The sequence below is a fragment of the Salmo salar genome, unplaced genomic scaffold, assembly GCF_965601325.2.
Source record: "Salmo salar unplaced genomic scaffold, fSalSal1 ptg000519l, whole genome shotgun sequence".
In the NCBI taxonomy this organism is placed as follows: domain Eukaryota; kingdom Metazoa; phylum Chordata; class Actinopteri; order Salmoniformes; family Salmonidae; genus Salmo; species Salmo salar.
Window position 1 is genome coordinate 123,635 of NW_027675407.1, and position 16,305 is coordinate 139,939.

At 41.2% G+C, this 16,305-nt stretch overlaps 1 protein-coding gene across 2 annotated transcripts; it reads right to left on the reverse strand.

Moving 5' to 3' along the window:
• Window positions 1-3,941: 3,941 nt before the first annotated feature.
• LOC145876211 (E3 ubiquitin-protein ligase TRIM8-like) lies at window positions 3,942-14,936 on the reverse strand. 2 transcript variants are annotated; one of them, XM_082972000.1, is made up of 7 exons: window positions 14,243-14,936; window positions 13,714-13,809; window positions 8,147-8,197; window positions 7,684-7,786; window positions 5,676-5,741; window positions 4,975-5,373; window positions 3,942-4,836 (listed from the first exon to the last, which is right to left on the reverse strand). In XM_082972000.1, the coding sequence occupies exons 1-6, from the start codon at window positions 14,837-14,839 to the stop codon at window positions 5,177-5,179; spliced, it is 1,110 nt and encodes a 369-aa protein (XP_082828126.1). In that variant the 5' UTR covers window positions 14,840-14,936; the 3' UTR covers window positions 3,942-4,836; window positions 4,975-5,176. The 2 variants fall into 2 exon arrangements, with proteins under 2 accessions (XP_082828126.1, XP_082828125.1); XM_082971999.1 differs by lacking the exon at window positions 3,942-4,836 and having other exon boundaries at window positions 5,155-5,373; window positions 5,676-7,786.
• Between the last annotated feature and the right edge of the window lie 1,369 nt (window positions 14,937-16,305).

Consider the following 16,305-nt stretch of genomic DNA (forward strand, 5'->3'; position numbering starts at 1 on the left):
ACCAATTCTATGCATAGCTTCTGGGCCTGAGTAACAGGCATTTTACTTTGGGCTCGCCAGACTCTCCGAACTTCCGAAAACTGCCCTCTAGCCCTAAGACGTTTTAACGGTCCTCACACTGTTCATGCTCTCATTTCATAGACGCGTACTGCTCACCTGTTCATCTTGTAATGAATAATGTGGAAATTGAGCAAGTTGAGGAGACTAAACTGCTTGGAGTAACCCTGGATTGTAAACTGCCATGGTCAAAACATATTGATACGACAGTAGCTAAGATGGGGAGAAGTCTGTCCATAATAAAGCCCTGCTCTACCTTCTTAACAACACTATCAACAAGGCAGGTCCTACAGGCCCTAGTTTCTACCTTCTGTCATGGGAATTCTGTTCCCAATGTTCATAAACTGAACTTCAATTAAACTACTCAGTCTGCCATCCCAGAGGGTGTAAGATTCTGGTTGAATGAAGCAGACGGAGAGCCAGCCTACAATTGGTCAGAATGTTTATTTACGAGAGCTCTGAATATCATACAATGTACACAGCATTTTATACCTGACATTTGGTCATACCATATGTCATACCCCTTACAAATGCCCCTCCTCTTCTTTAACCTTTTATGGATAGGGGGCAGTATTGACACGGCTGGATAAAAAACGTACCCGATTTAATCTGGTTACTACTCCTGCCCAGTAACTAGAATATGCATATAATTATTGGCTTTGGATAGAAAACACCCTAAAGCTTCTAAAACTGTTTGAATGGTGTCTTTGAGTATAACAGAACTCATATGGCAGGCAAAAACCTGAGAAGATTTCATGCAGGAAGTGGCCTGTCTGACAAGGTGTCGTTCTTCTTGTCTCTGTTTATTGAAGAGTGAGGATCTTAGCTGTCCCGTGACACTTCCTACGGCTGCCATAGGCTCTCAGAAGGCGGCAAAACGCTGAATCGTGGCTTTGCAGGCTCTGGCTGAAACAAAGTAGCGCGTTTGGGTAGTGGCTGGTTACAGTACTGTGAGACTCAGGCTCGTGCCCGCGTCGACCGAAAGCCTTGTTTTCTTTCCTCTGTTTAGCTAAATGGACATTCCCGGTCGGAATATTATCGCTTTTTTACGAGAAAAATGGCATAAAAATGGATTTTAAACAGAGGTTGACATGCTTCGAAGTACGGTAATGGAATATTTAGATTTTTTTTGTCACGAATTGCGCCATGCGCACGACCCTGATTTACCATTTCGGACAGCTTCTGGAACGCACGAACAAAACGCCGCTATTCGGATATAACGATGGATTATTTTGGACCAAACCAACATTTGTTATTGAAGTAGCAGTCCTGGGAGTGCATTCTGATGAAGACAACAAAAGGTAATCAAACTTTTGTAATATTAAATCTGATATTGGTGAGTGCTAAACTTGCCGGGTGTCTAAATAGCTAGCCCGTGATGGCTGGGCTATGTACTTAGAATATTGCAAAATGTGCTTTCACCAAAAAGCTATTTTAAAATCGGACATATCGAGTGCATAGAGGAGTTCTGTATCTATAATTCTTAAAATAATTGTTATGCTTTTTGTGAACGTTTATCGTGAGTAATTTAGTAAATTGTTAGTGATTCGCCGGAAGTTTGCGGGGGTTATGCTAGTTCTGAACGTCACATGCTAATGTAAAAAGCTGTTTTTTGATATAAATATGAACTTGATTGAACAAAACATGCATGTATTGTATAACATAATGTCCTAGAGTTGTCATCTGATGAAGATCCTCAAAGGTTAGTGCTGCATTTAGCTGTCTTCTGGGTTTTTGTGACATTATATGCTAGCTTGAAAAATGGGTGTCTGATTATTTCTGGCTTGGTACTCTGCTGACATAATCTAATGTTTTGTTTTCGTTGTAAAGCCTTTTTGAAATCAGACAGTGTGGTTAGATTAACGAGAGTCTTGTCTTTAAATAGCTGTAAAATAGTCATATGTTTGAGAAATTGAAGTAATAGGATTTTTAAGGTATTTGAAAATTGCGCTACTGGATTAGACTGGCTGTTGCGTAGGTGGGACGCATTCGTCCCCCCTAGCCCAGAGAGCTTAATGGCACCTGTTTGAACTTGTTATCAGTATAAAAGACACCTGTCCACAACCTCAAACAGTCACACTCCAAACTCCACTATGGCCAAGACCAAAGAGCTGTCAAAGGACACCAGAAACCAAATTGTAGACCTGCACCAGGCTGGGAAGACTGAATCTGCAATAGGTAAGCAGCTTGGTTTGAAGAAATCAACTGTGGGAGCAATTATTAGGAAATGGAAGACATACAAGACCACTGATAATCTCCCTCGATCTGGGGCCCCACGCAAGATCTCACTCCGTGGGGTCAAAATGATCACAAGAACGGTGAGCAAAAATCCCAGAACCACACGGGGGGACCTATTGAATGACCTGCAGAGAGCTGGGACCAAAGTAACAAAGCCTACCATCAGTAACACACTACGTCGCCAGGGACTCAAATCCTGCAGTGCCGGACGTGTCCCCCTGCTTAAGCCAGTACATGTCCAGGCCCGTCTGAAGTTTGCTAGAGAGCATTTGGATGATCCAGAAGATGATTGGGAGAATGTCATATGGTCAGATGAAAACAAAATATAACTTTTTGGTAAAAACTCAACTCGTTGTGTTTGGAGGACAAAGAATGCTGAGTTGCATCCAAAGAACACCATACCTACTGTGAAGCATGGGGGTGGAAACATCATGCTTTGGGGCTGTTTTTCTGCAAAGGGACCAGGACGACTGATCCGTGTAAAGGAAAGAATGAATGTATCGTGAGATTTTGAGTGAAAACCTCCTTCCATCAGCAAGGGCATTGAAGATGAAACGTGGCTGGGTCTTTCAGCATGACAATGATCCCAAACACACCGCCCGGGCAATGAAGGAGTGGCTTCGTAAGAAGCATTTCAAGGTCCTGGAGTGGCCTAGCCAGTCTCCAGATCTCATTTACATTTACATTTAAGTCATTTAGCAGACCCTCTTATCCAGAGCGACTTACAAATTGGTGCATTCACCTTATGATATCCAGTGGAACAACCACTTTACAATAGTGCATCTAAATCTTTTAAGGGGGGGGGGGGGGTTAGAAGGATTACTTTATCCTATCCCAGGTATTCCTTAAAGAGGTGGGTTTTCAGGTGTCTCCGGAAGGTGGTGATTGACTCCGCTGTCCTGGCGTCGTGAGGGAGCTTGTTCCACCATTGGGGTGCCAGAGCAGCGAACAGTTTTGACTGGGCTGAGCGGGAACTGTGCTTCCTCAGAGGTAGGGGGGCCAGCAGGCCAGAGGTGGATGAACGCAGTGCCCTTGTTTGGGTGTAGGGCCTGATCAGAGCCTGAAGGTATGGAGGTGCCGTTCCCCTCACAGCTCCGTAGGCAAGCACCATGGTCTTGTAATGATCTCAACCCCATAGAACATCTTTGGAGGGAGTTGAAAGTCCGTGTTGCCCAGCGACAGCCCCAAAACATCACTGCTCTAGAGGAGATCTGCATGGAGGAATGGGCCAAAATACCAGCAACAGTGTGTGAAAACCTTGTGAAGACTTACAGAAAACGTTTGACCTGTGTCATTGCCAACAAAGGGTATATAACAAAGTATTGAGATACATTTTTGTTATTGACCAAATACTTATTTTCCACCATAATTTCCAAATAAATTCATAAAAAATCCTACAATGTGATTTTCTGGATTTTTTTTCTCATTTTGTCTGTCATAGTTGACGTGTACCTATGATGAAAATTACAGGCCTCTCTCATCTTTTTAAGTGGGAGAACTTGCACAATTGGTGGCTGACTAAATACTTTTCCCCCCCACTGTATATATATATATATATATATATATATATATATATATATATATATATATATATATACATTTGCAGTCAATATTAATGTAAAAAAAGAGGGAACACTTTATGCCTTTCTTACTTTTATTGAGTGCCAGTGAAAATATGCAAATTAACAAATCAATTGAATACCCAGAATAGACCACCTACACTTTGCCTCCTTCCCTGCTATGCACAAGGCAGTAGAAATGGCATGTTTAAAATGAATGAGAAACTCTCTATTAAAGCATCCAGCTTTTATGAAACATGACAGTGTACAGTATATTCAGCTAACTGTCTAAATAACGTAGGGATTTACATCATATTTACGTAGTGCAAGTTACTATACACAAGGCCTGTTACAAGCACCCATTGAAATGGTAATAGTTTAACAGTAATTGAAACACCTTGCCACATTCAACAACTTGTGGTTAAGAACAAAGTGCTGCTGAAAACTTGGGAACAATAACAATCCCTTTAAGGACTGTTTATCTCTTTTCCCTGTCAATGAGAGCAGAGTATTAACCTATATCATCAACTGTTATTCCAAAAACATGTGACCATAAGTGGCAAACATATGCTCATTAATAGCCCTCAATTATACATAAACAATACGAACATGTTGGATCTACAGTCGAGCCTATGTGGCATGTTTGTACAAGAACCAAAAATATAAATCATTTAAGGAAAATAATATGAAAATGAAACCCACAGATATTAACACTATCTGAGGAGAAGCTGATTGGAATTGGATGGTACCTGAGCTACAGTTGGCTCTAGTTCTATCTATTCATCTTCCTTTTTAATGCTACGTTTCTGTTGTGGATATTTGATAGCAAACCAGTCTCTGTCTTTCAGAGCTACTGGCTCTGCTTGTAGGCAGGAGTCACAGTCCTTTTTACCTGGTATTCTGCAACTTGTTATGAAATTAAGCAAATGCCGCTCAACAGCTTTCACTTCATCACCTGTCCACTTGCTTCTCACCTTCACAGCTTTCATAAATGCAAACAAAATACAGCTGATTAACAATGAGCTCTGTTAAAGTGACAAATGGAGGATATGATACAAAGGATTCTAGTTAGTAGTTATATGATGTTATCAATACATGTGAATACAAAATGCTTACTAACCTTGCTTTCCTTTGGAGCACTTTGAGGAAGCTTGGGATGTGACTATTTTACCATGTCTTGGTTGTGTGTTGCTCATGTTATCCAGGGTGGTTGGCTCAGGAGTGCCCTCCATGTTATCCAGGGTGGTTGACTCAGGAGTGCCCTCCATGTTATCCAGGGTGGTTGGCTCAGGAGTGCCCTCCATGTTATCCAGGGTGGTTGGCTAAGGAGTGCCCTCCATGTTATCCAGGGTGGTTGACTCAGGAGTGCCCTCCATGTTATCCAGGGTGGTTGGCTCAGGAGTGCCCTCCATGTTATCCAGGGTGGTTGACTCAGGAGTGCCCTCCATGTTATCCAGGGTGGTTGACTCTTGTGTTTGCCTCAGAAGTGTCTGGTCCCTAGAAGTTTCTGTTGTTGAGCCTTTGCAAAGTAATAATGAATGTGATTATTTTCTATGAGCTTTATGACAATACATTTGCTTGCTTGTATTATTCACTGTAAACAACCTCAATGTCAGGCAATACGCAATTCTACATTAGATATTAACTGATATTTCAGATATAAACATAAACTGATTGCAAATCCATAAATGTGGAATTACTTATCACCACCAATGTGATTGTTTAAAAACAGATAGAGGATCGTTTCGATAATCCCAACAGAAATGTGCATTTATGTGACATAACTTAAAGATATTACCACATATATACAAGTCAGGATACCTTTGCATTGATGTAGGTCAGCAATGGATTCTTCGCTGGAATCATCATCACTCATTTCTACTTCATCTGGTTGGGTAAAAAACATTTACGGCCAATTATTTAAATGAAGGACTAACAACACTTATAATAGTTATATTTGAAGTTGCTAAAAACTATATTTCAAACAAAGTTTTAACTTCAGGATTGACCTCAATGTCATCCAGCCCTTTCCCCTGCAGGTAAGGCAGTCTTCCTTTTTCGATTGCTATCAACAGTTTGCTGACTTTTGCGAGCTGCAGGGTACTCTCTGGAAGCCGATAGAATTCTCTATGGACATGGATGTCATGTCCTAGAAAGGTGCCTCTGGGTTCTTTGCGCCGCATTGATTTGCATACTTGCGAAAGCAGTCGGAGCCTCTGTAATGGGAAAGGATACCTGGCCGTGCAAACATGTACACATTTTCTTTGTGGATTTGACACTCTTTCCTGCTTATCATGAGGAGGTCCATAGCAGCAATCATGTCAGGGGTTAGAAGCACTGGAACCTTTCTTGACCTTTTACCTCGAATCTCAACTCTCTCAAAGTGCTCTGCAAGCTTCCTCTCAAAGTCAGTAAGGCCACTCACAATGTCTGGATTCAGCTCCGTAAGATCCCTGGATGTGAAAGACTGAAGCTCCATTTTTGAAACTTCCCCTTCCCTCCTTCTGTTAAATAGTACTACCTGCGTCAAAGTCACTTTAGCAAGATTTCCAAAGCTTTTGCTGTTGGGTTCTTCCTCAAGGTCCTTCATACACTTAGCACGCTCAGTAGCAAGAAACTTGTGCAGCGCCGACACATCCTCTGTAAAGGGTCAAACCTGTGGTTTATTCCATTTGGCTTGTTGAAGTGTACCCAACGCGGCAGCTGAAATGGACTCTGTCCACTTTTTCTGATGTAAAGTGGCAAATTGCTTTGCAGACTCTGCAACAGCAGGGCGATTTGCAATGATGGCATTGCATTGCACAATGCCTGCAACTTTGGCTAAACTGTGTCCCAATTTCAAAGCCAATGATGGGATTTTATACGAGTTGCTTTCAACATCATAACCAGCAACAGATCTTACTGCCTGTATCACATGGGGAAAGTTACAGGGCATAACAAGGTCTTCGGTGCTCTTCAATGGTGTTATAGCCCTTGCCGTTATCAATAGTCTTGCCATCTCTCTCATTTTTTGGCGTGCGTAGTCATTCCTTTTCTCATATGGTTTCCTGGAATTTAACACTGACTCGCCGATACAAAGGATTTCAGTTTCACTCCTTACAACCGAGGAAACGTCATCCTGGTTCATTTCACAAACAATCTTCCAAACAGCTTCCTTAACTGAGTCAGGTCTTGGTATGTGCAATTGAATCCATTTCCGCCCAACTTGAGGCTCTCCCTCAACAGATTTCTTCGGGCAGTTTCTCACGTCTCCATAGGGAATTTCTTGCATACAGTCCTTCGCAAAATTTGCAGTGACGGTAGTAATCAGATGGTTTTGCAGTACTAGGTCTTCTACAGGCAACCATCTCTCCAGTGCCACAGCTTGCCACTTCAGCATTATGGTCAAAGTTTCCTCTCTTCTTAAGAGAGCGTAACAACTCTCTTCTTTTGCGGGATCCTTTATTAAAACTGAAAGCCATTGCAACATCAGGCTTTTCACTGTGGATGGATTCGAGGTGTCTTGCCAATTTAGAAATGGCCTTTTTACAATAAAGACAAAATTGCTTCTTGTTGTACTTGCTTCCTTTTGCTGTTATTGACAAAGGTGTGACATTTATGGAGCTTTTCTGGTGTGATGTGTTCTCTGATGAATTCACACTGCAGCTTATTACTGAAGTACAAGGATTGCTGCGCATCTTTGAATAACTTAATGTTCTTGGCTTCTCTGAACTGGTGGTACTATCCCCACTGTGTGCTGTAACGTTCCCTAATGGTGTGTTCTCTGACAGTTTGTGGTGGAGATTATTTTCTGTGGTTTTATATTCCTTACTACAAGAACTTATAGTACTTATAATAGAAGCATCCAAGAAACTGCCACATGTGTCTGGAACATAGTCTGCATCGTCATAGTCCGTAGCATCCGAAGATTCATCAAGTAGGTCAGTAGAGGTCTGAAGAAAAATGGAGAAAAAAAGCATCTAATTCTGTCAATAACTTATACATGTATTAATACCTGGGGTATCATACTCCCTACAGTACCATCACATTGTGCATAACACCTACATACTCACAGATAAATTAATTATGGTGAACTGATTGAAAGACCTCTGTCTCTCAGCTATCTCTTTTTTAGCCTTCTCATAACGATCATGATGGCGCTTCAGATTTTGCAGATAGCGTCTTTTTCTAAAATTAATTTGTATAAGTCTTACTGGAAATTACTACAATGTTTCCTCACATCAAAAATACCACAATGTGTTTACAAAGAACATTAACTATTTTATCTAATAACAAGAATGCAGCTTTCTTACCTGCTTTGCTGTAGGACACTGGAAGGGTATAATTCCACTGGACTTGCTTGCCTTGAATGAAATGATGAAGAATAAATATTTGTTTGTAATAACACAGCACCATAACAGTAAATTAGGATATTATACATTATACTGTATGTGAAAATAATTTGTGATAAGAAATGGATAATACTGTTTTATAGATGACCTATAGATGAAAATATTAATATGTGGATCTGGGGTTTTTAAGCAAGACTCTATAGAAATGGTTAAAACTGTACAATATCTGCTAGCCAACAATATGAGGACCGTGTAACACACACACTCTGCTCTGGTTGGGTCATACCATATCGAGACGTCATCTGAAACACATTTACGTCTTGAACAGACTAAATACAAAATGAGGACATGACGACTGATCACATCTAGAGTCAAGGTTAATGACTTTGAGTTATCCTTTTGTTGTCAAAGAAAGCTCACAACCTTAAAATTAATGTAAATGGATCTACTGCCATATCAATTAATTCACGCAAATTGATAAGAAGTATGTTAAATGGGCAAAAACATTGCCCAAAAAATACAAAAACATAGGCATTAGAGAGAATAAAGATTAATTGTATGTTTTGAGGAGCGGTTAGTTCTGTCAAATGGTCGGGCTAATTTTGTTTACGCTATGATATCGAAACAAGTTACGGGAATGTTGATATTGTGAACATTTTACATAAAAGGTTGGTTGTAATACAGTAAAAAGCCATTTAATTTATATATTGGAATGAACTGAGACAACAATTTAATTTAAATAGAAAAGATCTACAGTACATCTATACATCTACAACCGCATTACTACTGTAACTACAGTACATCTATACATCTACAACCGCATTACTACATTAGTACAGTAACTACAGTACATCTATACATCTACAACCGCATTACTACAGTAACTACAGTACATCTATACATCTACAACCACATTACTACAGTAACTACAGTACATCTATACATCTACAACCGCATTACTACAGTAACTACAGTACATCTATACATCTACAACCGCATTACTACAGTAACTACAGTACATCTATACATCTACAACCGCATTACTACAGTAACTACAGTACATCTATACATCTACAACCGCATTACTACAGTAACTACAGTACATCTATACATCTACAACCGCATTACTACAGTAACTACAGTACATCTATACATCTACCACCACATTACTACAGTAACTACAGTACATCTATACATCTACAACCGCATTACTACAGTAACTACAGTACATCTATACATCTACAACCGCATTACTACAGTAACTACAGTACATCTATACATCTACAACCACATTACTACAGTAACTACAGTATCTATATCCAGAATTCCACTAGTTGTACAGCTGTGGACAGAAGAAATCTGTCTTCTAAATGCAGCTGCCTTAAAAAGAACATAAAATGTTTCCAGTTATCTGTTGTAATGTCATACAGACGTATATCTCTCTAAAATGTGATAGGACTGGTAAAAGCTAACTGGACTAAATGACAATGGCAGTCTCCATTCTAGATAGTACATATATTCCAAAGAGGCAAGCTGTGACACACTATCTCTCTACAATCTCCTCCTTATTCCTCTGACACTGGCAGGAATGAAGACCAGAAGAGAGAAAGAAAGAGATAATGGAAGAGAAGCCAGAAGAAGAGTGTGACATTACCTCCTGGGGTGGTTGTCCCAGCATGTGGTGGCCATAATTCAAACTAAAGGTCTGTCTAAGACTAGAGGAACAGAGCCAACAGACTCCCAGTTTGCGTCCCAAGTGGCACCCTATTCACTATATAGTGCACTACTTTTGACCAGAGCCTAATGGCCAGAGCACTACGTTTGACCAGAACTCTGATCTAAAGTAGGGCACTATATAGGGAACAGGGTGCCATTTGGGATGCCGGCTCTGACTCTCTGATAGGCCAATACCTCTAAACGTTCCTGAATCTCCAATGTGCAGTGTAGCATAGTACCAGATACTCACAGCATGAGGCGAGGTTGGAGAAGCTACTGTAGGAAAGTCTTTAAACTAACTAGAAAACAGGCATGGAGCCCTGAGCTGGTTATATAAGGATGTTAAAATGTAAACATCTAGAGGATGGAGATAAAGGTGTGTTTAATCCATACTTTCTATAAGCTTCTATACAGAACCTCTACAGATATCAGCCATTTCCATTGAGGATTTTCCCCAGAGTGGCCACAGACTTTGTTTCCAACTCCACAGCCTGGATCCAGTGTCCCGCTGAGCTATGGCCTCAGTGGTCCTGCTCTGACTTGGGGCCAAGACGAGACCACTTGGACCTTCCGAGCGGCATTTTACATAACAATTGGCTAACTGTGTACATGGGTTAACGCCTTCCACAGTTAACACTTTCTCACAAAGCAACTGTCCTGATGATGCAGAGAGAGGTTGTTGAGTCTGCTCTTCACAAGTCTCTAGTGTCACCCTAAGGAGTCTGCTCTTCACAAGTCTCTAGTGTCACCCTAAGGAGTCTGCACTTCACAAGTCTCTAGTGTCACCCTAAGGAGTCTGCTCTTCACAAGTCTCTAGTGTCACCCTAAGGAGTCTGCTCTTCACAAGTCTCTAGTGTCACCCTAAGGAGTCTGCTCTTCACAAGTCTCTAGTGTCACCCTAAGGAGTCTGCTCTTCACAAGTCTCTAGTGTCACCCTAAGGTGATGAAAACACACTTCCCAAAACATAACACTAGAGCTTAACCTGTTAGGGCTAGGGGGCAGTATTGACACGGCTGGATAAAAAACATACCCGATTTAATCTGGTTACCACTCCTACCCAGTAACTAGAATATGCATATACTTATTACATATGGATAGAAAACACCCTAAATTTTCTAAAACTGTTTGAATGGTGTCTGTGAGTATAACAGAACTCAAATGGCAGGTCAAAACCTGAGAGATTCCTTTACAGGAAGTGTCCTGTCTGACCATTTCTTGAACTTCTTTTCCATCTCTATCATTTACTAAGGATCTCTGCTCTAACGTGACACTTCCCACGTCGTCCATAGGCGCTCAGAGCCCGGGAAAAAACAGAATGTCGTCATTCCAGCCCCAGGCTGAAACACATTATCGCCTTTCTCAAGTGGCCGATCAAGGGACACTGGCCTTATGAGCGTGACCCCGACCGCCCCCGCCTTTGGGATTTTTTCCTCTGTTTGCCGAAAAGGAGATTCCCTGTCGGAATATTATCGCTTTTCTACGAGAAAAGTGTCGTAAAAATTGATTTTAAACAGCGGTTGACATGCTTCGAAGTACGGTAATGGAATATTTAGAATTTTATTGTCACGAATTGCGCCATGCGCGCGACACTTCTTTACTATTTCAGGTTGTGTCTGGAACGCACGAACAAAACGCCGCTATTCGGATATAACGATGGATTATTTTGGACCAAACCAACATTTGTTATTGAAGTAGCAGTCCTGGGTGTGTATTCTGACGAAGACAACAAAAGGTAATCAAACTTTTATAATAGTAAATATGATTATGGTGAGTGCTAAACTTGCCGGGTGTCTAAATAGCGAGCCCGTGATGCCTGGGCTATGTACTTAGAATATTGCAAAATGTGCTTTCACCAAAAAGCTATTTTAAAATCGGACATATCGAGTGCATAGAGGAGGTCTGTATCTATAATTCTTAAAATAATTGTTATGCTTTTTGTGAACGTTTATCGTGAGTAATTTAGTAAAATGTTAGCGAATTCCCCGGAAGTTTGCGGGGGGTATGCTAGTTCTGAACGTCACATGCTAATGTAAAAGCTGGTTTTTGATATAAATATGAACTTGATTGAACAAAACATGCATGTATTGTATAACATAATGTCCTAGGGTTGTCATCTGATGAAGATCATCAAAGGTGAGTGCTGCATTTAGCTGTCTTCTGGGTTTTGGTGACATTATATGCTGGCTTGAAAAATGGGTGTCTGATTATTTCTGGCTTGGTACTCTGCTGACATAATCTAATGTTTTGCTTTCGTTGTAAAGCCTTTTTGAAATCGGACAGTGTGGTTAGATTAACGAGAGTCTTGTCTTTAAATGGCTGTAAAATAGTCATATGTTTGAGAAATTGAAGTAATAGGATTTTTAAGGTTTTGAAAATCGCGCCACAGGATAGTAGTGGCTGTTACGTAGGTGGGACGAATTCGTCCCGCCTAGCCTAGAGAGGTTTTAAAACCCACTACCCCCATTCCACTACTTTGACCCTATCTGCTCCTGCACCAGGCCAACTAACCCTACACTCATTAAAACCCACTACCCCATTCCACTACTTTGACCCTATCTGCTCCTGCACCAGGCCAACTAACCCTACACTCATTAAAACCCACTACCCCATTCCACTACTTTGACCCTATCTGCTCCTGCACCAGGCCAACTAACCCTACACTCATTAAAACCCACTACCCACATTCCACTACTTTGACCCTATCTGCTCCTGCACCAGGCCAACTAACCCTACACTCATTAAAACCCACTACCCCATTCCACTACTTTGACCCTATCTGCTCCTGCACCAGGCCAACTAACCCTACACTCATTAAAACCCACTACCCCATTCCACTACTTTGACCCTATCTGCTCCTGCACCAGGCCAACTAACCCTACACTCATTAAAACCCACTACCCCATTCCACTACTTTGACCCTATCTGCTCCTGCACCAGGCCAACTAACCCTACACTCATTAAAACCCACTACCCCATTCCACTACTTTGACCCTATCTGCTCCTGCACCAGGCCAACTAACCCTACACTCATTAAAACCCACTACCCCCATTCCACTACTTTGACCCTATCTGCTCCTGCACCAGGCCAACTAACCCTACACTCATTAAAACCCACTACCCCCATTCCACTACTTTGACCCTATCTGCTCCTGCACCAGGCCAACTAACCCTACACTCATTAAAACCCACTACCCCATTCCACTACTTTGACCCTATCTGCTCCTGCACCAGGCCAACTAACCCTACACTCATTAAAACCCACTACCCCATTCCACTACTTTGACCCTATCTGCTCCTGCACCAGGCCAACTAACCCTACACTCATTAAAACCCACTACCCCATTCCACTACTTTGACCCTATCTGCTCCTGCACCAGGCCAACGACCTGGGAGGACAGGACACCACCACTCAACACACCCTGGAACTCTTCTGAAGTCAAATCTAGTATGACCAAATACTTCTCTGCAGCTGCCACCAAAACATTTTTTTTCTTCTGTGATTTACATTCCATTTCTGCGGTACAGTTGATAACCATTTGCTATGAACACTAAGAAGCCAACCTTACTGAAGCATATATCAATGGTTGGCCCATCCCTCTGTGCTGTCACAGATCTACTACTCACAGGGATCCTCTCAGGATCCCTCAGCCTTGACCCATCCTCCTCTACTTTCTTCACTGCCTCAGCAGTGACAACCTGTTCCCAACAGTGGGGTCAGTGGGATTGGATAGGGGCCCCTCTTCCTCTCTCTCTCTCTCTGACTGGAGGAGACAGGTGAAATGGTGTGTCTCCTCTGGTCAACAATACTCACCTTGAGAGACTCCACAGCCTGTTGGAGCTCCTTCAGCTCCTTCTCTCTCTCCTGGAATCTCTGCTGGACCTTCTGCTGACTCATCCCCAGCTGCCTCTGTGGAGAATCACTCTTCAATGAGCTATCAAGCTTTATTAGTCCAGTAGATCAATAGTATAGTAATGTGACATAGGGCCCATAGAGAGGAAGATCTAAAAAAATGGATGGTCCATTTACTAAATGATATTTATTTGTTGCTATGTGAATGATTATAGTTTTTATGGTAGGACTACATGTATCAACAGGTTGAGACTGAACTTTGGACTCATAAAAGGGCATTCAGAATGATAATAGTCTTTGACATTATAAAATGGTGATACATTTAGAGAATCTGGGTTGACATATCAATATACTCAAGGTTTGTGTTCATATTTGTTCTGCTGAGGATTCATTTCATTTCAATGATCTCATATTCAAACAGCCTTAGTTCCTACTGTATCTTTAATTCTTTGTTTATCAGACAGTCACCAATAAGTTGTTCTGGTCTTACCTGTTTCTCAGTCATCTCTGCTGCAGCTGACACTGTATCATGGCCTTTATGTTCGTCCATTGTACACTGATAACAGATACACTGCTGATCGGTACGACAGTAAACCTCCAGCAGTTTGTCATGATGAGAGCAGATCTTCTCCTGTAGTTGTGCGGTGGCTTTGACCATCTTGTGCTTCTTCAAAGCAGGAGATTCGTAGTGAGATTGGAGGTGAGTCTCACAGTAAGAGGCCAGACACACCAGACAGGACATGAGGGCTTTCTGCTTTCTGGTCCCAGTGCAGACATCACACACCACATCTCTAGGTCCAGCATAGCACAGAGCAGGAGGGGGAGCAGCCTGGAGTCCTGTCTTCTTCAGTTTCTCCACCACCTCAGCCAACATGTTATTTTTACTCAGCGTCGGCCTCGGACTGAAGGTCTGTCTGCACTGAGGACAGCTATAGACCCCTTTCAGAACATCCTGATCCCAGCAGCCCTCAATACAGCTCCTACAGTAACTGTGTCCACAGGGGATGGCGACTGGTTCCTTCAGTAGATCCAGACAGACAGAACAACAGAACTGGTCCTGGTCCAGCAGAACTCCCTGTTGAGCCATTTGGACGGTTGTTCACTCTCACACAGACAGACGACACAGAGACTCAGATCAGTTTCGTTTCCTCAGAAGAGAGTTTGTGAAGGGGGATGGACTTCCTGGTTCTGCCAGAGGGGTGGGGTTAGAGGGAGGGAGGGAGGAATGCAGGAAGAGAGAGAGGAACTGCATGCAACATCAAGAGGGAGACAAATAGTTTTGTTCCAATGTTAGAGCCCTTAACATGGAACAAATGACATAATGAATCTTAAAATGTGAGTTGTTAGAATATATGAAGGGTAACAGTTTTCTATGAAGTACGTATGTATCATTATTTTAATCACCTTTATAATGCCTTATAAATCGATAAGTCCTGAGGAGGTGTGATATATGGTTATTATACAGTACCACGGCTAAGGGCTGTTCTTAGACAAGACACAACACGGATTGAGAATTATCTAACACTTTCAACAATACAATCACATTTTATTTTATTGGTTTCATACACATATTTATCAGATGTTATTGTGGGTGAAGGGAAATGCTTGTGTTCCTGGTTCCAACAGTGCAGTAATATCTAACAATGCTTGTGTTCCCAGCTCCAACAGTGCAGTAATATCTAACAATGCTTGTGTTCCCAGCTCACAGAGGGCAGAAGTCAATGAAAATATTAGGACAAGCAATGATATATATATATATATATATATATATATATATATATATATATATATATATACATATATACACTGTATACTGTGATGTGATGCATAGACAATTTGGAGTACATCTGTAGTATATCTGAAGAATAGTAGATGTACAGTAGTAGTTATATAGGATGAACCAGGACTAGAATACAGTATATACATATTAAGTGGACAGCAGTAGTTATATAGGATGAACCATGACTGGAATACAGTATATACATATGAAGTGGACAGCAGTAGTTATATAGGATGAACCAGGACTAGAATACAGTATATACATATGAAGTGGGCAGCAGTAGTTATATAGGATGAACCATGACTAGAATACAGTATATACATATGAAGTGGACAGCAGTAGTTATATAGGATGAACCAGGACTGGAATACAGTATATACATATGAAGTGGACAGCAGTAGTTATATAGGATGAACCAGGACTGGAATACAGTATATACATTTGTATTTATTTCACCTTTATTTAACCAGGTAGGCAAGTTGAGAACAAGTTCTCATTTACAATTGCGACCTGGCCAAGATAAAGCAAAGCAGTTCGACAACATACAACAACACAGAGTTACACATGGAGTAAAACAAACATACAGTCAATAATACAGTAAAAACATAAGTCTATATACATTGTGAGCAAATTAGGTGAGATAAGGGAGGTAAAGGCAATAAATAGGCCATGGTGGCAAAGTAAATACAATATAGCAAGTAAAACACTGGAATGGTAGATTTATAATTTGAAGAAAGTTCAAAGTTAAAATATAAATAATATGGTGCAAAGGA

Coding starts and splice junctions, on each gene's coding strand:
- LOC145876211 (XM_082971999.1), bottom strand. CDS start 14,839: ATGGCTCAACAGGGAGTTCTGCTGGACCAGGACCAGTTCTGTTGTTCT. Junction 13,810..14,242: donor CAGAGATGACTGAGAAACAG/GTAAGACCAGAA, acceptor GATTCTCCACAG/AGGCAGCTGGGGATGAGTCA. Junction 8,198..13,713: donor AGGCTGTGGAGTCTCTCAAG/GTGAGTATTGTT, acceptor ATTTCATTCAAG/GCAAGCAAGTCCAGTGGAAT.